This window comes from Platichthys flesus, chromosome 12 (genome assembly GCF_949316205.1).
Source record: "Platichthys flesus chromosome 12, fPlaFle2.1, whole genome shotgun sequence".
Lineage (NCBI taxonomy): Eukaryota > Metazoa > Chordata > Actinopteri > Pleuronectiformes > Pleuronectidae > Platichthys > Platichthys flesus.
This window is the reverse complement of record NC_084956.1, coordinates 11,449,083-11,470,730: the sequence shown is the minus strand read 5'-3', so window position 1 is coordinate 11,470,730 and position 21,648 is coordinate 11,449,083. Positions and strand designations below refer to the sequence as shown.

Here is a 21,648-nt window from a genome sequence, read left to right as displayed (position 1 = left end):
ACGTGTACAAAGTTTTCACATTTATGTCACATAGAAAAAAACGCTGATTTGAAAATACAAACAAGAGGAATTGGAGAGATTCTTGTGAAACATTTAATAAACTGTACGAATGTTAACTGCACCATTCAGCTGAAACTAAATAAATCAGGAAACTCTTCTTTTCAAGAGGAACCGCAAGTAAACTTTGGAAAAGAACAGTTTCTTCGAGGCAATCCCAGGATCCACTCGAGGTGAAGGACTTTTTTCTTTGTTAGCACGGGGGCAGTAAATCCATGTCAGAGTGACTGCATCATATACAGTATAAAACACCAGGTGTCATTTGATATATAAAAAAAAAACAGTTCTTCTATAAGTGAATGTCTTAAAGCGCAGTTAATTACACTGCACAGACTGAGAGGAGAGGAGATAACACCCTGAACCCGTCGTGATGCTCCTTCCTCCCACAGCGTGTGGAGCTGCCGCCCAGTGAGCGGTCACGTGACTGTGTGGAAGAAGTAGCAGCTCTGCAGAGTGAGTCCGTCTGGTACAAAAATCTGTGGCGTCTCTCAAAAGTGACCAGAGAGTGTGTGAGTGAGTGAGTGAGAATCAGCCACCTCTCTCTCTCGCTGCCTACTGCTTCTGCTGCTTCTTCTTCGCTGGCTTAATGGGGGTGATCTCTTCCTCCTCGTCATCTTCACTCTCCTCCTCGGACAGATCAGAGTCGTCAGCCGCCGAGGCTGCACAGGAACAGAAGATAAAGTTTAGCCCCCTTAAATTGAACCGCACCAAATTCATCATGTTCATTCGGACAAAGTTATTAAACTGTTGACTACTGAATTAATCCACATTGGATCAGCTACACTTTGATGGTAGTCACAGGTTTGTGGATCTATTTGTTAAGTCCAGGTCACATATTCACAATATATATCAGGGGTGAACCTCCCATTCACTTTCAACCTATGTGAGCGACGAGGCAAATAAAACATTTGCTTCCGGTGGAGTTTAACTTTGATGAACTTTGACCAATGATATTCTCTATTCGTGGTGTGACCGTGCCCTCGCCGGATAGCAGCTGGAAAAAACCTACAGCCCCATGAAACCACTTTTCAATCCTCTAGATCAGTGATTCTCAACCTTTTTTCAGTGATGTACCCCCTCGGAAAAAAATGTTTAGCCGAGTACCCCCTAACCAGCGCAGGGCATTAGCGCAGGGCATTTTGGTTGAAAAAAAGATGTACAACACAGTGGTGTGTCGTTAGTAACTGATTTATTAAACTTTGTAACTAGAAACTTTCAAATTACAACTTGGTTATCAAAATAACTAAATAATAAATAATTATCTCAATTATAAATCGAGATTTGTGCACATAAAAATAACTATCAACTTAAAGTGCCCTCTTTCGGGATCATAACAGATATGTTCTCAAACTGAACTCAGGAACTTATTTATAAAACACTTCACAAAATGAAATAATTATCTCAATTATAAATCGAGATTTGTGCACATACAAATAATTTACACCTTAAAGTGCCCTCTTTGCTTTTGCATTTACATTTCAGTGAGAAACTTGTGCTTGTGCTTCACTGAGGATCTTTGTCAGTCTTGGTGGCAGGGAAGCAACTGCTGTGATCAAGCTCTTCTCCAGGCACAGTCTGTTTCTTTGCTTTGTTTTGATAACAGTCATTGCAGAGAAGGAAGGGTAGTAGCTGCTCCAAAGCTTTCTGTCCAAGGTCTGGGTGCTCCTGCTTCACACACACCCAAAACTGTGTAAGTGTGGATGTGGCAAACTTCATCTGGAGGCCACGGTCAGATGACACTTCTAGGAGTTTTTCCTGAAAAGTGACCGGTAGCTTGCTTCCGCTTGCTTCTGACAAGGCAAATGGGTTTCTCACCCAATCCAGCTGTGCAGATTTCTCCTCCATGTCAGGAAAGTAGGAATGAAAACCTTGAATCAAGTTGGTCAAATGGCCCATTATGACCGACTTGACTGGAGCTCTGTCCACATCCTCACTAGAGAGAAAATTATCCACCTGTGGAAAGCAGGTGAAATCACCCTGTGCAGAGGCCCTTCTCCACAGCTCCGCTTTCTTCAGGAAGCCACCCACCTTGTCATACAGGCTTAAAATGCTGGAGTCCTTGCCCTGCAGAGACATATTCTGCTCGTTCAGTTTGCTGAATATATCCGCCAGATAGCACAGCTTTGCAAGCCAGTCTGTGTCCTGGAACAAGGTGGCATGGGGAGATCCGTGCTCAATCAGAAAGGTGTGTACTTCAGATCGTAATTCCAACAGCCGGTTGAGTATTCTCCCTCGAGAGAGCCAGCGCACTTCTGTGTGCAGCAGCAGCTGTGTGTGTTCAGCTCCCATGTTTTCACAGAGGCGGCGAAACAGGCGTGCATTACGTGGCCTTGACTTTATGAAGTTGATCACTTTGATGTTGTCGTTCAAAACGTCATGTAACACAGGGCTCATTTTCTTGGACGCCAATGCTTCCCTGTGTATGACACAGTGAGTCCACTTCACTTCGGGGTTTTCTTTTTTAATGCGCGCTATGAGTCCTCTCGCGCAGCCCGTCATTGATGCTGCGGCGTCCGTGCAGATGCTGCTGCAGGATTTCCATTCCATGTCGTTTTCACAGAAAAAGGAGTTGACTACATAAAAAATGTCCTCTCCTGTTGTTTTACCCTCCAAAGTTTTGCAGAATAATATGTGCTCATAAATGTCGTCAGTATCGATGTACCTCACAAAAGCAACAAGTTGTGCATTTCGACTGACATCTGTGGATTCATCCAGCTGGAGTGAAAAAGGGCCGCTAAGTTTTCCCACAACTTGCTCGACAATGTCTGTTCCCATTCTATCTACTCTGCGACAAACGGAGTCATTTGACAAAGGCACAGTCTTTAATTTCTCCTCTGCGTTTGTGTCCAGCATGGTCTCAGCCAGCACGACAGCGGCTGGAAGGAGCAGGTCTTCGGCTATAGTGAACGGTTTCTTTGCTTTAGCGATGAGCAAAGACACCGCATAAGAGGCTTCCGGGGCTTTGGCTGATGTCGTGGAGGCTTTCCGCATCGTCTCTTGAGATGACCTGAATTCACAAAGTCTCCTCTTGAAAAGCTCAGGTGGCTTACCAACGTGACTAGCATGTTTGGTCTTGAGATGCCGTTGAAGATGTGCTGGCTTCATGCCGCTGTTGGATAATCTCTCCCCACAGAAAAAACACAAAGCCGTGGGTGGGTGGCAACTTGTGGACGTAAATCCCATTAAAACATATTCTTCTGAATATTGACGAAACTTTGCCGGCTCTGGTTTCGCCTTCTTTCCCACTTGTCCCTCCGTGTTTTCAGCGGCATTGCTGCGACGCTTCATCCACGACTCCATTGTTTAGGTTTTCAAGGCGGCAGTGATGACAGGTGATGGCAGGTGGCGCAAGGTTGGGTCGAACCATCGGTATGGGGGAGACTCGGGGTATTTAGGATAATGAAATTGAATAGACTTGAAAATAAAATTCAGTTGATTAACTTACACTTATATTTGATTTAATATTCATTAAATAACAATTTTTGAATGGATGCTAATTTTAAATATAAAAAAAAAAAATCTCATGTACCCCCTGGAGTACTTTCGAGTACCCCCATTTGAGAACCACTGCTCTAGATATATATATTTTTTATCAAATTGCACACACATAACTATCTTCCACCTAAACATGCCTGTTTTCATCAAGACCCATGAATAATTGTGAGAAATCTGGAAAATTGTCAAATTCGCAGAATTTCATGGATCTTCCGTTTGGAAGTTTTGTGGAAATCTGTTCTTTAGTTTATGTGTACAACTGCTGAAAAACACACAAACCAATCAACCGAGGGAAAGGGGTGAAAACATAACCTCCTAGGCAGAGGTAACAACTGTCTTTGAGTGAATCTGAGTTATAGATCAGTGAGGCTGCTTCACTTAATCTGTCCAATCGAGTGACTGCATGTCAGTGACACTCGGCTGCACACGCTCATTAGAACCAGCAGTGGGTTTAACAGAACAGGTCTGGTCCTGATCACGGAGCTTTTCCCTGCAGTGAGGATAAATGCATATTTCACACGACTTTAAAAAACTCTTTCACCTCAAACGTGTCAAAGGTCCTAAGTTGCATTTCAAGGGTGAATCTGAATTTTTTATTTCCCTCAGATATGTTTAACTTTTTATGTCGTTGGGTCAAATCCAAGAGAAACTGAATAAAGATGAAAAGAATTTCAGATTCTCAATAACCACAGCAGTTGCCTAGTGACTGCTTTCTTTAGCCACATGCAAAGGTTTAATTTATCTGCTCATGATCGTCATGATTTATTGATCGACCAAATTACTTTTTATGTTGTTGGACCAGTGCTACATAGTGAACTTAATTTATTCAAATTTTTGTTGGTTTGTTTGTTTGTCAACAGGATTACACAAAAACTACAGCACGGATTTCTACGAATTCTGGTGCCGGGATGTGATATGGGTCAAAAAGGAAGGATTACATTTTGCATCATGGTGCAGCTTGACTTGAAGAAGCTAGATGCATTAGTGGTTTGAAAGTACTGGGAGAGTTGAAATGATTTTTCCTTACCAATAAGGTGCAGCCCGCTGACATTAACCGGCCCGGTCCCGGCCCTGAGTCGGATGGTCACCGGGGCTTTGAGCTCAAACTCCCCCAGACTCACCTGAGGAGAAGAGGAAAGACAAAACAAGGGGATGTAAAAACTCAGGCCTCCGCTGCTGCGTGATCTGATCTGAAGGAATCAGGCTCAACAGTGCACGGTACCATGGGTAGACAGCTGATGTGCAGGTTGGCGATGGGCACTGAGACGGTCTTTCCCAGGTGGTTCATGGCGGTTACCTCCACCATGTTGCTCTCCTCCTTGGCGCCTTCTCCCAGACAAATCTGTGGGAATCAGATGAATTTTTATTAAGGTGTTTTAAAAGCTAACAGACAACGACCCTGTTCAGACCTGGTGTCTTCATCCACCCTGAGAGAGCCAATCACAAGACAGTTAGTCTGTTCACAGCCTGTCCAGAATGAGTTGCATGTGTGACTTGTCCCCTGAACACCTGAACTCCTCACGAGACAGTACTTTGATTTAGTTGAGATGTGAAAAGACTTAAGATCAATCTTTGTGTTCCATGATGTGACTGGTGGTTGTGAGAAATGTAATCGATCCCCTCGCTGTGAATTGTAGCCCCCGATTGAAAAATAAATCCTAGATCCGCCACTGCTCCATGATGTTACATTAAAAAAATGTAGGAGACCCAACTGCACAGTGTGGATCTGAGGAGTGTGATCGCCCCAGTGACCTGTGATGGGGACTACTTGTCGCACGCCACACTTCAGGTACATACCGTTCTGAGCTCGAGGAAGTGCTCCAGGTCCTCCTCTTCGTCCGCCTGGAAAGTGAAGAAAGGGACTTTGGAGGACAGCTCGCAGGCTGCAACAAAAACAACACAACCAGGGTTACACACCTCACACTCTCTCATCCTTCACGTGAATCCGTGCAGAGTTTCAGAGCCGGGAACACAAGGGCTCGTTTCTCCGGTTACCACGGGGCTCCGGAAGGGAACCCACGTGTGCTCGCACGGAGCGGGGGAACGCTGAATGAAAACGGGTCTTACAGAACAGGAAGCTCTCCAGCTTGGATTGGCCTTGCATGCCGTGGTCGTCTGTGCAGTCCTCGTGACAAGACATGTTGTTGAGCAGATGGAATAAAAGTGTGCTGGACTGGAAACACGTTTCAAACGAATGAGCTCCTCACGAAGAACAAGCGCGTCGCAGGGTGTGAAACGGGCGGCCGCGTCATCACCGTGCGACCGAAGCTCCCTCATGTATGTTGTTCTCGAGCATGCATCAAAATTATTAGATTAGATTATACTAATTACTAAATACCTTGTGGAGGGAAATCGATTCATTGCTTTTTCTCTGTTTTATCATGATTTTTTGATTTGCTTAATATTAACAATTATATTCATTACAACTTATTAATTTTCTTTATTCTTTATTTAAGAATCTTATTTAAGTATCTTATGTCATTTTTCGTTATTATATCTTAAGTTTATATTTCTATTTATTTGCTTTTAAGCATTTCATTGCTGAATAAATTATTTAAAGGTATACAAAATACTATAAATATATTATTTTTATATAAATATATCATATTATATAATAATATCTTACTACAACTTAAGTATTGCCGAATACCTTAGGATCCTTTGGCCCAGCTGAAGAATATCTACACTGGCGTAAACTTTTATTTCTTTGTCAAAACTAAAAACGAGTAGTAGATTTAAAACACCTTGAGAAGCGACACAGAAAAAAAACAAACAGCAAAGTAACATATCATGGTTCATGACTTTTTAATCTTATGTATCTTACATACAAATTTTACATTGGTAAACTGACTTTTATGATACCCCAAACTCAGGAAATGAAAATGTACAATTGGAGCCTTTCTCTCAGTCACAGCCCATTTTCTATCAAACCCGGTTGCCAGAGGAGAAAGCTCGAGCGTCGGTGAAGACTGGAACATTTAAAACAAGAATTAAGGTTCTGCTGTCGTTTAAGGAGACTAACATCAGATCTGTAAGTGAGTTTCACATCTTCCAGAAAAAGAAAAAAAAGAGAAGCCAGTTAGGACGGATGTACAAAACATTGTGATGTAACAAGTTCCTTCAAGAAAAACAAAATGTCAGCCACAGTCCCTATAAGCATATACAAAATAATAACACTTTATGATTGACAGTGTCAACAGACTGTCTATATTCTACAGTATTATGCTCTTAGAGGTGAATGGCATGCTTCTTCCTCTTTGTAGCGTAAGATGAGGTCAATCTAATGCCACAGCAAATCCAATACACCTCATGCACTTGATGAATGTACACAGTATAAAACATCACATTGGCAGGCAGCTACTTAAGAGCAACTGATGATCCTCAGGTAACCAACAGAGCACTCCTATCTATAGTCAAAGTGCTTTTTTTATTTAATCAACTATATAAGATTTACAAAAAACAAATTGGGAAATGAGTCAGAATATAAAACATTCAACGGCACGTCTTAGAAGGCCCAGGAATTTCTGCTTCATACTCCCATAGCCACATTTTAACAGTGCCGGAGCCAGTGCCACTTTGGTGACAAGATTTAAGAAACTCGGTGAGGGCTGTGCCCGCCGAGGCCCGACTGAGGACATTCATTTGAGAATGTGCGATGTTGGAAACAAAGCAGGGAGGGAAGACTGATGACACACGACAGTGTAAACTGATCATAAATGATAAGTAATGGTGATCTAGAAACTGCAGATTTAGTGGTTATGAAGCATTGGGACAGTAGGTGCTTAAAGCTTCTGTGTTTTTTAAATTCCTATTATTATTTAACCTGATGTAATTTAACTGTGGAAAAATGTTTTTTTAATAGCAGATTAAAATATCAAGATTTTGGTCGCACTGGGTACTGCTTTCAGGAAATGTCGATTTTCTCAAGCAGAAGAGGAACGTAGATGAACTAAATTAAAGGTAAACAATTAAATTTGAACTACTTACACAAACTTATGAAAGACAAAAATTAAAAATTGTACATATAGTAAATGCATTATTTTACATTAGTTAACAAGTGTATGCTTGTCAGAGCTTCCTCTGCCAGTATAAACCTTGTCAGTCAGCTTAGGTTTGCTGGAGGATGTCTTTGACCGAGTGTGGGATCTGGTGAGACAGGCTGTGTGTCTTGAATTTGAGCAACAACAAGCCTGATGTCCAAACTAAACCTTGTGTTTGACAGCCCTCCACAGGAGACACTGGAGGTCTGCAATATAAACCTAGAATCCAATGGCCATGAACCAAAAGGCAATAATAGCTCAAAGGGGAAATAAGCAATAAACAGCTGAAAGATAAAATAGAAAAACAAATGGCCAAAAGCAAAGTGCTGAACAAAAACAGGCCGAGAAGCAGGTCTGTAAACTTGTAGAAGCTTTTATATTGTTTTCCAAATGTCTACTACTACAAAGCCGATTCAGAGGGTGTCCCAGCTGAGTATTTCACAGTCTCAACAAATACTTTACTGGTGTGTGATGAGTTTTAATCACAAACCCCCAAAACTACGAGTCTCCAACCTTCACGTGTGCAGACTCTGCATCACCACGTTTGGTTAGAAATAAGCCACTAATAGGCTTTGCTGGAGGAATTGGAAATATCATGATGTGTTGTTGAAAGAAGGCAAAGTCTCACATAGCACCTCACATTCTGGATAAAGGTGTCCTACTTATATCGACAGCTGTGCTATTCTCTGCGTCAAAGCTGGCAAAGCAGGACGTGGGGGTAGTGAGACACTACCTGAGATACAGGCTGCCCTCATTTCACAGCTCTGCCTCCATTTCAGATACAGACTCTTTGCGTCCGAGCACACGGGCAATATCCATGTACTGGCGTTTAGATGAAATCAGAAAAAAAGGCTTACAGTTATCGCCTTCTGCCTCCTGGAGGTAATTGAAGGGTGAGACTCTAGAAATCTATGCTAGAGCCCCACTCTTCTATGTCGGCTCAAATCAACTGACTACAGTTCACTCCTCAACCTTTTGGCTTCATATCTGCTGAATCCAGCATCTGAGGGCAGCACAGGGGAATTTGTGTGCGACTGCTGTGCTTCTGTACACAAATCCTAAAATGAGGTCACCCGGGGCTCGCCCAGATGGTAATGTAGTATAAAATCATCATGGAAGGTGTGTTCAGGAAGGTAGCAAACATGTTGCAGCCACGTTGACTAGCTCTCTCTGTGTTTTACTGGAGAAGGTTGACCCTTCATAAGCTGCGTCCCATGATGATGATGTCTTTGGGGAAGCCCTCCATTTTAGCCACTTCGAAGCATCCCAGCTTACTGTAGAAGTCCAGCATTCTCTTGTCAGTCTGACGGACCTGACAGAAAGCACCCTGGGACCCTGGGAGTCGAACAAAAGAAAACAAGTCAGTCGAAAACAAGTTTGGGCAAACATGGTGTTCAGCTGACAATAATCTCCTGTGTCCCTGACCAGTTATGAACCAGTACCATTGTCACAGGGGAGAGAAGGTTATTTTCGTCCGTGCTTTGTAAGTTACAGGTTCATTTTTGTACTTTGTTCTCAATGATTTGCTACATGAACATTATTTTTTATTTCTATGGGATAAATTGTTGCCCAAATATAATGCTATGCTATGTCTATGTTTTCACTGCATGTTAAATGTAGCCATTGAGACACATAATTAGCATTTTCAGTTCAGTGGGTTCATGATACAAACAGAATGTCTAAACATATGCTCTTAAATAGAAGCTTCCTACCATAACATGGATTAACTATGTGCTATGGAAACTTAGCTCAGTAAAAGCCCTCTTGTTTTGTTTCTAAAGATCTGTGAGCGTCAGCTGCTGTGACACTGAGTAAATGTTTTTGGGGTAAATTAAATATTTTTTAAACTGTTCCTAATAGAACCAATAAAAAATGTTATTTTTGTAGTTAATACAAGTAACACCACAGACCATTGTTGTCAAGACTTCAGACACCTACCATTGGCTTTAAGAGAAGACAGAAGACACCCCATCATGCTTTTGGCCACACTGGGGTCTGTCACCTTGGCGTGAATGTCAACCTTGATGAGAGAGGGGAAGTTGGAGAGGAAAGAGTCTGGAAGACCCTCCTCCTCTTCGTGGAAACTCAACATCATCTTCTGCAGGGACATCAGAGAGAATAAAGGTGGTTAGGTCACATTCAACAATTGGAGACACTGCACCTGGAGTGGATTACAATACTAGGAGAGATGGATGAGATCCTACCTCGGCCTCGGTGAGGTCCTTCTGGTCGTCAGGTTTGTGGTATTTATCTTGCATGAAGGGAATCCAGTTCAACTGGCATGTCTTGATAAAGGGCTGGACGTCCGCCGTACCGAGAGCGTAGCCACAGATCCCTTCTTCGTCCTCGAGCACAAAGCCGTAGTCTGAACTCAGGCTCAGGAGACCTCCCACTAACCTGTGAGGAAACAGTAAAGCTGCTTTCAGACATGCACTCTGTATTTGGGTGCTAGTGTGACTGAGGCAAATTTCAGAGTGAGGCGCTCCGCCTAGCCTCCTATCGTAATGTCAGTAGAAGTCGAGGAGGTGTCGATGTGAGAACAAAGCATCAAAGAGAACAAAGAATCCTAATAATATCTCCGGGTTGAAAAGCGGTGACACACACACACACCCCCCAAACACAGACAAAGATGTCAAGAGTTTGTGGTGATAAGAGCCGAAAAATGGTGTCTGTGTGTTGTCAAGAAAATCACGTGATCTCCGGAGCTAATACGCGCTTCCTGCCTCTGCCTGCTGCATCCTGCTACACCACCTCTCGCATGAATAATGTGGACGATTTGCTGCTGTTCTTTAACACACGCCTGTGCAGAAAATCTCCCACTGTGTTGTTCATGTGTGAAAATACATCTCAATGTGTTACCTGTCTGCTATGAGGTCTGGATCGTCCTCTGAGAAAGGAGCCTCCTCCGTCCCTTCAGAGTACATTTCTTTACAGATTTTATAAACAGCACCCTGTAAAAAAAAAAGAAAAAAGGTCCAATATAGCTGTTATTGTGGTGGACGAGTTGAACCAAAGAATGACAAAGAGAAACTCAATATGCATAAAGACACGTTAGAAGTAAACAGTCTGAGGCTGTCTTTACATTCGGCACATACATTCATTAACTGCAGTGGAGGATAACACAGCATTCCCAGCTTTAACTAGGCCAGGCCTGCTGGGAATACTTGTAACTAGCCAACATAATTTCTGCTGCCAAACATTAATAAACATTATTAATGCGCAGTAATTGTTGGCACTTAAGGACGAAATACCTCAAGTGCACAAGGACATGCCTAAAATGCACAAACATCTTACCTCATCTTTGGGAAAGTAGGGCCTTATGGAATAGATTTTGGAGGTCGGCACTGAAGGTGGTGGTTGGTAGAAAAGATCGTTTGCCCCTTCTATAGGCAACAATCTCTGTGGGCATCAAAAGAAACAGGTTCACTTTCACTGACACCAGTTGGTGAGCTGCTTTGGCTGAATGCCTCACTGTGCATTTGCTGCAGCTGAGCCACTGTCAAACCAAAAGGAACTCTAGAAGAGAGCAAAGCACTCTGGAACGGCATGGATTAAAACAAAATCAAATCATAATTATGCAAACTGATGTTCCTTGTTGATCTGACAGTAGACAACAGGAGCAAACATCACGTCTTTCTCAATTTGACAAAGGAACAGAGCACAACAAGCACAGACATTATTGGCTTTTCAAATATAATAAGACAAGGGTGGTATTTTGGTCTGACTAAGGTTTTACTGGCTGAAGGAGATGCTTCTTTTCCTTTTGTAAGGCATCGCAATATTTCGCTGCGCGGGACCCTCCTGTTGAGAAAAATAATGATGCTGGCGCAGAGGCAGAGAGAACTCCAGGACAAAAACCAGAGGGGCAAATTCAATGTGAGCTAACTGAGTCATTCAGTAGCAGATCAGTTGCTATCATGAGTGTTGCTACTCTCCAAGAACGGAGGTGTGACTTTGAGACAGCTGCGTTTGATCATGGAGTTTTCCCGTTGCAAACATGCTTGCGTACTCGCTGGCGCTGTGATGCTGGCGCGTGCGCTTGCAAAGGGTTGGCTTGGTAAATAGTGCGCTGTGCGTCCTGCAAAGAAATGGGATGTCATGGAAATAAAAACCTAGCCATGCTCGCTTGCGCTGCGTGCGCTAGGGAAAAGCAGCATCTCCTTGGGCAGTTGCTGAAAGAAACTGAAATGATGTCAATCAGAGAAAGGCCAAACCGACTATAACCTGTTTTTGTCAGCACGGGTATCAGGGCACCAATTCCCCTCACACTCACTGACCATATCCCAAAGTAAAACAAGGACATGAATGTGTTTGGAGAACAAGTGAAAGGGAAGGAACCTCGTTGTTATGAAGCCCGACTCGTTCTTATCAGCTCACCTTGGACAGACCAAAGCCCTTCATACCTCTTCACATATTACCATCGCCTCCTTTGCTCACAACACTCTTTTTTTCCATAGCTGTACATTCAGTGCATTAGATACCTGGAACTCTCCTGCTAGACCTCCCCTAAAGGCCCAGGGCTCTTGGTCTCCTCTAAGGAATTGTGCTGAGGACTGACTACGACACCCTGTTAGGAGCAGAGCCAAGCGGACATTGTTACCACAAGATGGGGCTCTCTGACACAGATGAGGGGAGCAGGGAGATGGGGTCATATGTTTCTAATAGCATGATCGGTAAAATAGATCTATTTTGGTTTACTCATAAAAAAATAAAAAGGCCCTAATTTTTGGAATTTTATTCAGAGGAAATATATTTGATAAAATAGGGGCTCCAGCAACTAAAGCTTACTTGTTTGCAAGGCGGAATCGGATACGAGATATAATATATAAGTAATTTTTTTTTTAACTCGACAAATTAAGATCTTCACTGCGTCAATACAGCTATTCAAACGGTTTCACAGAGAGCAGTATGCAGGTCTTTAGAGATAAGTTCTTACATGCACGCACACTCTCCAAAAACTGGAGAGAGAACAGAATTGAGTGTCGTTCAGCCCACCTGGTGTTATACTTATTTGATAAGATGACAGGCTTCATAAATATAATATTGACCTTCAGAAACAAAACCCACACTGCCTATAGACTACAAAGGTAAGCTTCAGCTGCCGTCACCCCACTGATCCCAGCACCCCGTGTGAAGTCACATTCTCATTTTATCTGCCTCGTCATTTGACGGAGTCGTCGAACCAGGGAGACGGAGCGAGCAGGGCCTGATTGTGTGAGCAGTCCCTGAGTTAAAAGGCCTCTTGGCTTTCTGTTAAAAGCCACAGAGAAACCAAACATCATGGAATATGTAGAGGGGACAAGGCTTATAAATAGCAGTATATATATAAAAGCACTCAGGGCTCATAGAGGTCCTATTCAGTTTTGATGCTGCTTTTGATGCTGCTCTAGCCCTGGTTGACGAGGACTCCTGTCATGTGACCAGACAAATGCAGCGCGCGGGCAGGACATCCACTGCCTCACATATGAACTTCATTATATCGCTAAAACAATTCCTCTGTCGACCTGACGCAGTCCAGCACGCAGATGCACCCGCAGGAGGGAACTGGGAACTGGCTCACCCCAAAGTGAAAACCACAAAACGGACAAAAGAATGATCTCTAAGTGGTTTACATCCACCTGAACGATCTATTCAGTCTGCATTGTTTTAACACAATCACAGCTCTGCAGGAAACACGCAACTCTACTTCTTGCACAGTCCAACCTGCATGTATGTGAACACACAGACTGTAGCTACACAGTCAGAAATATATCCCTGTGTGGTTTGAGGAACATGTGCCCCGATTAGATTTTTAAAAGCCAAGTGTAAATTCCCTTGAGTATGTGCATCGGGCTGGTCTGCGCCATTTCTATGGGCCTACTGACAGAAACAAAAAACAAGTTAGAGAGAAGCTGCCAAAGGGAGAAATTTGGGAGTCAACAATCCAAAGCTAAGAATCGCTGCCCAAAATGTGACTTCATGCGGAGGGCTGCTTCCTCTCCTCCGTATCAAATCTTTTTTACATTAAAAGAAAAAAATTATAAAAAATGTTGCTAACACAAAGAAAAGAAAGGGACAACGCCCGCACTGTGCATACAACGGCTACTGTCGATCCAATAGCAGTAGAAAGTTGTACTGTGGATTCTTCCATCTGTACATGGTGAAGGGAGAAAACAGTAGACAATAGTTATTAGTAAGTGTTCTCAATACAATAACCAGGGAGGTTGTGACTAATTGCCAGCTGCACAGCTTCTATAAAGGGGAAAACATGTGGACTGATGCAAAAAACCTGCTAATAGCAACAACAGAAGTCAGCAGTTAGGTACTTAAAAATACTCCACTTGTTAATAAGAATGACTTTAATTTATAAACTCAATTTACTGATGGTTTTTCCCAGTAGTGTGGATCTTTCATGTGGTTATGCCAGTGTGGGTTTGCTGCCTGCTGTGTACTCTGAGCTACAGTCCTCAGCTTTACTATGGTCGGACAGAAACCTGTGAATGAAACTCGTTTATGGGGAGTAACCTACAGGCCATGCTGGTGCTTCGGACTAGTCAAAACCACACTCCATGAAGAACATGGAGATGTAATCATAGGGCTGATTGTCGCTCAAACTGCATCACTGTGCACATATCGAATAGAGGGAAAGAAAGAGGGAGATGAAGGGAGAGGGAGAAAGTCAGAGACCCTATTCAGACATGTTATTAACATTTGTCCTGAGTCATCCAATCACAAGTGGTCAGCGCACAGTAAAGGTGTGAACGCACCCAAAGGTGGTTTTCTGGGCCACATATGAAGGACCGCCTACTATAGCTGCTGTCATCTGACCATATGTCGATTAGATTGTAGACACATAAACACTATCTACCGCTACCACTGACCAGCACTGCTTGATCAGTCCATTCTGACCCTGCTTTCTCTCTTTGTCCCCACGCTGACACACAAACATTTTCCTGGGACACATCAGGGGAAAGAAACTGGATAAAACAACGTTATTTGGTGTTTGAGAACACAAATATATGTGTTTATTTGAATATAGAGCGGGGGAAGTGAGATTTGATAACAACACTGTCCACTTGTGATCGGATCTCTAGGGAAAGATGTCAATGCCAGGTCTGAACAAGGCCAGGGAGAAAGAATATCCTTTCTTTAACAAGGTGATGGATCACTTCCTGATACAGTTTGAACGTCTGATATATATAAATATATATATATACACAATATAAAATATATATGGATACATTACAGTCTCCTGTAATATTGTGTTAAAACCAGCTGAAAAGACAAATTCAGACACTTCAATTTATGCACCAGAATGGCCTTCCACAGTCAGTCAGTCAACTTGCTTTCCAAGCTCGCTTGCGCACTAGGGAATGGGGGGGGGGGGGGGGGGGGGGGGGGGGGTTGGGGGGGAGAGCGCCCCCCCCCTGGCGCCCATCCCCACAGACAGAGGGATGGAAGCAAGTGTTGTCTGTGTGGGAATGCATCAGTGATGTTACTGGATACACAGCAAGCAACAGTAACCCTGCTGGGATGTTTGCCACAGAGACCCAGTTTAGATATTGCTAACATGGAGCAGCTTGTTATGGAGTGAATCAGGACGAGGCTGGCAGTGCAAGCGGCATTCAGTCAAACAAAGGAAAAAAGAAAAAGAAAAAAAAACAATTGAAATGTTCTAAATAGAACCATAACTACTAAGGTAGCGCTGTGTGTCTATTAGCCACATCTTGGATTCTCACCCTGTTGGCCAAATCACTAACAACTGTATTTCTCTATGTCTTTCATCTGTAGTATTATCATCTGTTAACAGACTGTGCAACATGTTTGTTATTAATTTGCCTTGTGTTACTACATAGCACTGGACTGCAACACAATCCATGCAGCTAAATAATCAATCATTAGTGATTTTGTTTTTAATAATTTGAAATGTCTTTAAAATGATGATTGTGAGTAAGTATGTTTTTAAAATGATAATAGTCAGGATTGCCTGACTTAAGATCAGACTACTGCTATGTTACTGTGTTCTTAAAGTTAGCACTTTATGGTTCACCTCATACATACCTAACCACTGGACAAAAGACTTGACCATAGAAATGATGCTCTTGACGTCCCAGATGTAAGCGTAGAGGTCATACAGGATGGTGTGGTTGGCCGAATTGGACAGACGTGTGAACATCTGGATCACGGAGCAGCACATCTCCTCAAAAGTCTCTGCTCTTGTCTGCCATTCTTCAACCTGTCACACATTGATTGGAAATGTAAACAGATAAGGTTGACAAAAGCACAACAATAACTCATTTTGGTTTGTAATATTTGTTTTTGTACATCAGACATTTTCACAAAAAACACAGGTATGCCTTAGTTCGTTTTTATTTAAATAGGCCAGGTTGTGATGACAATTGTGACGTGAAATTTATATTTTATTGTTTATATCTGAACTTCTCTGACTTGGACGAGTAAATATATCTTCAGAGAAAGGGCTCTGTAAGGGAAGCATAGAATACCATGATCTCTGGTGCCAGCACATTCCATCTCCTGTCATAACCACACCACCCAATGGGCATTATGGGTAGTACACATCCACCATTTTGTTTTCAGCAAACATCCCAAGCAAGTTCAGTTAATGATGAACTAGTCTTCACAGATAAGACTCTCGCCTCTTACTCAGTTCATAAGTTAATATCAACGTATTAACCCACCTTTTCACTTTCCTTCCTCTTACAGTTCACGCTGACGACGCTGCTGTTGGCTCGCAGCCAGTCGAACTCCTTCAACATCTGCATGGCCTTGGATCCGTGTTCGTAAGGCAAGTAGAAGAGCTCTGCCAGCAAGCTCAGGTCCTCAACTGTGAGGGGCTCTGCTGTGAACAGGGGCTTCTCGTCCGGCCCAGGCACAAACCCATCCTGAGGACACATGCACGCAGCGTTAATATGACTTTGTAGGGAATGTTAACTTGTTTTTGAGTTGTGAAGAAAAGAAAAAACTCACAAATGGCTGCAGCACCTGTTTGAGCTGGTCGTCAGTCTGCATAGGGGCAATATCACTTCCACAGTCTTCCTGGAGAGACTCTTCAGGGGATTTAGACTCTGACAGGCCCTCCTTGTCTGTATCCATGGGCTTCAGGTCCTCAGCCATCTTGTCGGCCAAAATAGGAACGACACACTTCTCCTCAGCGTCTGCTTCAGTTTCTGGCTCTGGCTCCTCCTGCTTCTCAACCACCATCTCCATGGGCTCCTCATCTGAGTCCTTCTTCTCCACCTCCACCTGCAGAAGGGAAGTTGAAAAATAATAGTTGTAAAACCAAATATACAGACGTTGTCCTCCCCAATAAACAAATATTTGAAGATAGGAAGTGAATTTAAAATCACAAAGCAAAAAACAAGCATAAGAACTTCATCAGAGAGAATGAAATCCTTTTCACTGCAGTAATGACACTTAATCCACATAAACAAGAAGCCTTTTTCATAAAAGAAGCTTGCAAGTATATGGATAATACAAGTGCTACAGTTTTCTAATGGTAACAATAATTCTCCTTACCTCCTCTTCATCCTGAGGTATTGTGGCCAAGGGATGTGAGAGCGGATCCAGACAGAGAGGCGGCATGGCTGGAGACATTATGGGCTGCTGGAACACAGTTGTGACTGTCGTGGAGGAGCAGAGAGACGGCGCAGCCACGGAGGACACGTCTATGACTGTGCTTTTGGCTCCACTCTGAGGCACCTGTCTGCCTGAAGGAGACAGAGAACAAATTCATATATATTACAATTTGAGGCTACCTGCCTATTTCAACTTGTACAGCTAGGCAAAAGCATTGAGTATATAATATAATAATGAGACTCCGCATACTGTTGTATTGATGAGGCACACCAAATTCCCCCAGCCATTCTGTTAGAGCCAGTCTCAGAGCGAGCTGTGGACTGTAGAGCATGTCTGTCTCCAGTTCTTCATCGCTGCCTTCATTCTCTAACTTGATCTGGATGGACACTGTGCTGTCCTCACTGTCACCTGGTGAACGGCAAGATGGAGAAACAAACACAGAATAATGAATGACCCGCCTTCCAACATATGAACACCACACAGAGACATCACACTTTAGTACATTAATGGGCTCATACTTACTCATGACCACATCCTTGCGCACCCCGTTCATGTTAGACTTGTACCAGGTGGCCAGAGTGTGGATCGCGATAAAGTTGGACTCGAACTCGCAGTTGGGATTGGTGAGTACTCCCTTCAGCCTGGGGATGAGCTCTGTGGAGCGGCCCTTGTACGGACCCAGGAAAAGCCTCTTCTGGTCGTAGTCATTGGCGTGAATGTTGTCCCAGATCACCGGGGCCCTTTTGAGGATTCTTGACACCTCCTCTATTGATTCCACTGTGATATCTTTGGACACAACCTTGGGGCCTTCGGGGAAACAAAACATATCTCAGTTAGACATTTTATCTACGTCAGTAATGTGTGTTACGGTTTACTCAACAGAAGTACTGGTGTGAGTCAGTTGACAGGAAACTGTTTAGCCTTATTTATATGCCCCCATCAGATCATGGTTAATAAAAGTGTTTAAAGTAGCTTTTTTCAAATTACTGCAATAGAGAAAAGAGAGAAGACGTCAAAGGAGGTGGTGTGTATACTAAGTGATCTGATGAGAAGGAGGAGGAGTTTGGTGTTCTTCTCTAGGAATGCTTTATGGTGCACGGCTAAGCCATACCACTGGCGTAATTTAGTGACGAAGTACAAACTGCCCCCCGGACTCACCTGTCCACAGGACATCAATACCAAGCAGTAGCTTCTCTCCTACTGTGTGGAGGTAGGGGGATTGATGGACATTTGGGCAGCAGAAAGTTCCACAGTATTCTGTATTCCGAGGCACAAAAGCAAACAAAGCATGAAAAAACACGTGGATCAAACAGGTTTTTGAAATGGGTGCAGGATTTAGAGCTAAATTGTGAAGTACCTGTGGGGCAGAATAGAAAGGATTCAGGCTCTCCCAGGTACTGGTAGATTTCGTTGGTAAGGGAAACCTGAGCGTGTGCAAATGAGCTGAAAACTTCTTTGTCAGCGGGGCACATGTTGTGTTCGATGTCATCGAAAAGTAAGGCAAATGACTTGCAGCCAAAGTGAGTAACCTGCGGTGGGGAGGGGGAAAGGGTCAGATACATTGAACTCTTGAGGATATTATGAAGAGTTGTTACACATGTGGCATTACCTGATCAAGCTTCCTTTTGAGAGCAGTAACCTCTTTCTGACTGGAGAAGGTGATGTCCAGTCCGGGAGAAATGGCATAGATGAACTCTATCCCATGCTCCTTAGCAGCACCAATTAAAGTAATGAGTTGATCTAAAAGAAAGTTGGGGTCATTCTGTGCCTTTTTGTGCTTTTACCTATCTTAAAGTCACATTTTAAAATATGGAATATACTAACTGTTCAGTTGATAACCAGGTTTTTTTTTATTTTACTTGCCACACAACACCCACCTGCTTCTTCCACTGAGTACAGCTCTCTCCAGAACATCCTGTGTTTGTAGTCATCTTTGGGGGCATACAAGTATGTGTTCAGTCCCCACTTCTGCTGCCTGTGAAATGCATTGTTGAGGAAGCAAATATAACAACTCATAACATCTACATATAACATCATTAACTTCAACATCACTGCATCACTCAATAGTTTTCACCATACCTTCTGAACAACTCTTTCCTCTGTTCCATCGTCCATGGTCGACCATAAAAGCCTGCATCAGAAAACAATACATTTAGTATTTTATGCAGAATACAGTGCTGACAATCAACCTACCATTTCCTGTTCATACTTAGGTGTTTAACTGCTATAACTAACAATTTTCCCCTAGGTTTGGGCTGGAGGGGCCATAACACATGGTATTTTTTACTTATTTAAAAAAAACTTTAAATGGATGACAAACCACCATAATAAGCATCACTCTACCTCTGTAACAACTTGTCCCTTTGGTTTTACACATACTACTTGGGCTTTCCCATTAGAATCCTCACACTCAAGTATTTAGTATTGTATTTTACTTATATTGAGATCTATTTAATTTTCTACCGTGACATTGCTCCTAATGCTGAGCTGACCTGTTCCTCTCATACAACACTTTTCATTGTACTGAATTGACGTACATGGAACAAATCAAATTGTCACATGATTAGAGAAATATTTTTGAGACCTTTTTCCAAACCTGACCCAAAGCCATGCATACAAAATATTGAATAATGAAAACGAACTATTCTTTGTATAAATGCAGGTGTTGCCGAGAAATATTTGCTGTTTTTATTTGACTCCTGATATCTACCCACCTTAATTATGTATTCAGTGTTAAAAACTACTGATTATAATTTGCATGCACAATTTACTTGACAGAACTGCAGTGGCTTCAAACTCTTCTACATGAGCAGAGAATGAGAAACAAGCTAAATATTTGACTAATAAATCATAAAATTGCTATTGATGTAAATTATAATATATTGCCCCACTGCCCTTTTATCATTAAGGTGATTTTACACAGGATACGTGCAGCTGAATCCAATGATCACCATCATTGCCCACAGGATCACTGCAGTATCTCGTTGCCGTATGGCTGCAGAACATGACCGGCTCACGTTGATTTGCATTAGCTCGACACTGTCACATTTACCTTCCACGACCCCGCTTATGAATTTCCTGTGGCCCGTGGGCTCGACTCCTCCACCGGACTCCTCCACCGGGCCGGGGGCCTTGGCACAAGCCTCTCCGGAGACGGGGCTGGGGCTCGGCTCTGCGTCCACCGGAGGCGCCTCCAGGGGCTGCTCTTTCTGCACCATCGCTTTGGAACACGCTCGGTGTGAAGCCACCGAATTTCACAGAGACAACGGAGCTGTTTTTTTTTTGTTTTTTTTAAAGGTGAGTGAAGCCGGACAGAACCCGGAGGAAACAAATCGCGTCGCTGTCTGCTCGGCGTTAGCTCGCGTGCGGTGTCGGCGAGTCTATCACAAATGCCCAAACTTCAGCGGCTGCTTCCGGGAAACGCAAACAGAATTGCAGTGAGCCAGCGCGTGGCAAAACATGTCACGGTTAATATTTCAAGAAAAAGTCAAACGCTGGTTGTTTTCCCTGCGATCATCGTCTCCTCGGTCCTGTAGGCTCGTCCTGTCGTGTCTTCCTGTTTACACCCAGTGCGCGTGCGCAGGAGACCAGCTCAAACCAGTCCGAACTGGATCTGTGTTACAAAACGCTTCAAAGATGTCAGTGCGCGCTCAAGATGGACAACACCGCCAGACAGCTCCACATGTCAGCCTCCGGGTGAAGTCAGGAGAAATACAAACACACGTTTTCATAACCATAAATAACCTGCAAAGAGCTGATTGATCTCTTACCCTACATGACAACACTTACTTCTGTATGCAGCTTGGATAAGGAAGGAGACATGCGGTTAAAACATTATAGAGTAGACAAAAACTTTGGTTTATTTCCGGTAAACAAGAGCAATAATATGCGTTGGCTTAGAGACAAAATTGTTCATACATTTGATTTTCTGGCAGCACATCAGATAACCCGCTGCTCAGTGGTTCTGTGTTGAACATCTCCATTGCTTTCTAATATCTTTGGTTTATAATCCATGTTACTTATGCAGCAGAGCACCGACAGAGGGGAGGAGCTTCTGCTGTGTTGTTGTGACACGGGTCTTTGTCTCTGTGTCAGAAAGGTGCACGTGCTGTGTGCTCCACAACCAGGAAGTATATAGTTATACTTGTGCAGGATTCCTCCGTAACTTCCGGTAAAGTGATCAGCTTCCCAGTAGAAAGTCAGTGTGCTTCATTGGATGGAAGCAGGTGCTTTGTTTGGCTCCTCACAGCAGGAGAGCAAAGGTGAAATAATGAGTGCATTCCGTTTGTGAGCGACTCACAGCGACCTGTTTTTTTTTTTGCATGTCAGCCAACCGTCATTGTATACTGGGACACTCAGAAAAACAAGCTGTTGTCCACGAAATGTGTTTCACTTGTACCATCATTGTATTTGTATTTTTTTTATATCTCACACATTTCAAGTTTTCGTCCTTAAACGTATTTCTGCACATGACCTTGAA

General features: G+C 43.1%; 2 protein-coding genes across 5 annotated transcripts; both read right to left on the bottom strand.

Annotated features, from left to right (window-relative positions):
• npm3 (nucleophosmin/nucleoplasmin, 3) lies at positions 1–5,802 on the bottom strand. Its single transcript, XM_062401623.1, has 5 exons — positions 5,620–5,802; positions 5,350–5,435; positions 4,775–4,894; positions 4,580–4,673; positions 1–716 (listed from the first exon to the last, which is right to left on the bottom strand). Exons 1-5 carry the CDS (start codon positions 5,690–5,692, stop codon positions 610–612), a joined length of 480 nt encoding a protein of 159 aa, XP_062257607.1. The 5' UTR covers positions 5,693–5,802; the 3' UTR covers positions 1–609.
• A 538-nt stretch (positions 5,803–6,340) lies between these two features.
• Positions 6,341–20,724, bottom strand: oga (O-GlcNAcase). 4 transcript variants are annotated; one of them, XM_062400595.1, is made up of 19 exons: positions 20,221–20,724; positions 19,248–19,299; positions 19,046–19,143; positions 18,778–18,908; positions 18,526–18,697; positions 18,327–18,425; positions 17,691–17,975; positions 17,418–17,576; positions 17,109–17,299; positions 16,560–16,835; positions 16,271–16,474; positions 15,633–15,807; positions 13,669–13,722; positions 12,074–12,159; positions 10,887–10,991; positions 10,452–10,543; positions 9,797–9,989; positions 9,531–9,690; positions 6,341–8,927 (listed from the first exon to the last, which is right to left on the bottom strand). In XM_062400595.1, the coding sequence occupies exons 1-19, from the start codon at positions 20,384–20,386 to the stop codon at positions 8,791–8,793; spliced, it is 2,835 nt and encodes a 944-aa protein (XP_062256579.1). In that variant the 5' UTR covers positions 20,387–20,724; the 3' UTR covers positions 6,341–8,790. The 4 variants fall into 4 exon arrangements, with proteins under 4 accessions (XP_062256579.1, XP_062256580.1, XP_062256581.1 ...); XM_062400596.1 differs by having other exon boundaries at positions 16,575–16,835; XM_062400597.1 differs by lacking the exon at positions 13,669–13,722.
• Positions 20,725–21,648: the final 924 nt, after the last annotated feature.

Excerpts from the sequence above, each read along its gene's own strand:
- npm3 (XM_062401623.1), bottom strand. The coding sequence starts at position 5,692 with ATGTCTTGTCACGAGGACTGCACAGACGACCACGGCATGCAAGGCCAA. Across the intron at positions 5,436-5,619 it reads GCTGGAGAGCTTCCTGTTCT|CCTGCGAGCTGTCCTCCAAA; the intron begins GTAAGACCCGTT and ends TTTTTGTTGCAG. Across the intron at positions 717-4,579 it reads CAGCGGGCTGCACCTTATTG|CCTCGGCGGCTGACGACTCT; the intron begins GTAAGGAAAAAT and ends GTTCCTGTGCAG.
- oga (XM_062400595.1), bottom strand. The coding sequence starts at position 20,386 with ATGGTGCAGAAAGAGCAGCCCCTGGAGGCGCCTCCGGTGGACGCAGAG. Across the intron at positions 18,909-19,045 it reads GTACTCAGTGGAAGAAGCAG|ATCAACTCATTACTTTAATT; the intron begins GTGGGTGTTGTG and ends ACTTTCTTTTAG. Across the intron at positions 10,992-12,073 it reads GTCTAGCAGGAGAGTTCCAG|AGATTGTTGCCTATAGAAGG; the intron begins GTATCTAATGCA and ends TGATGCCCACAG.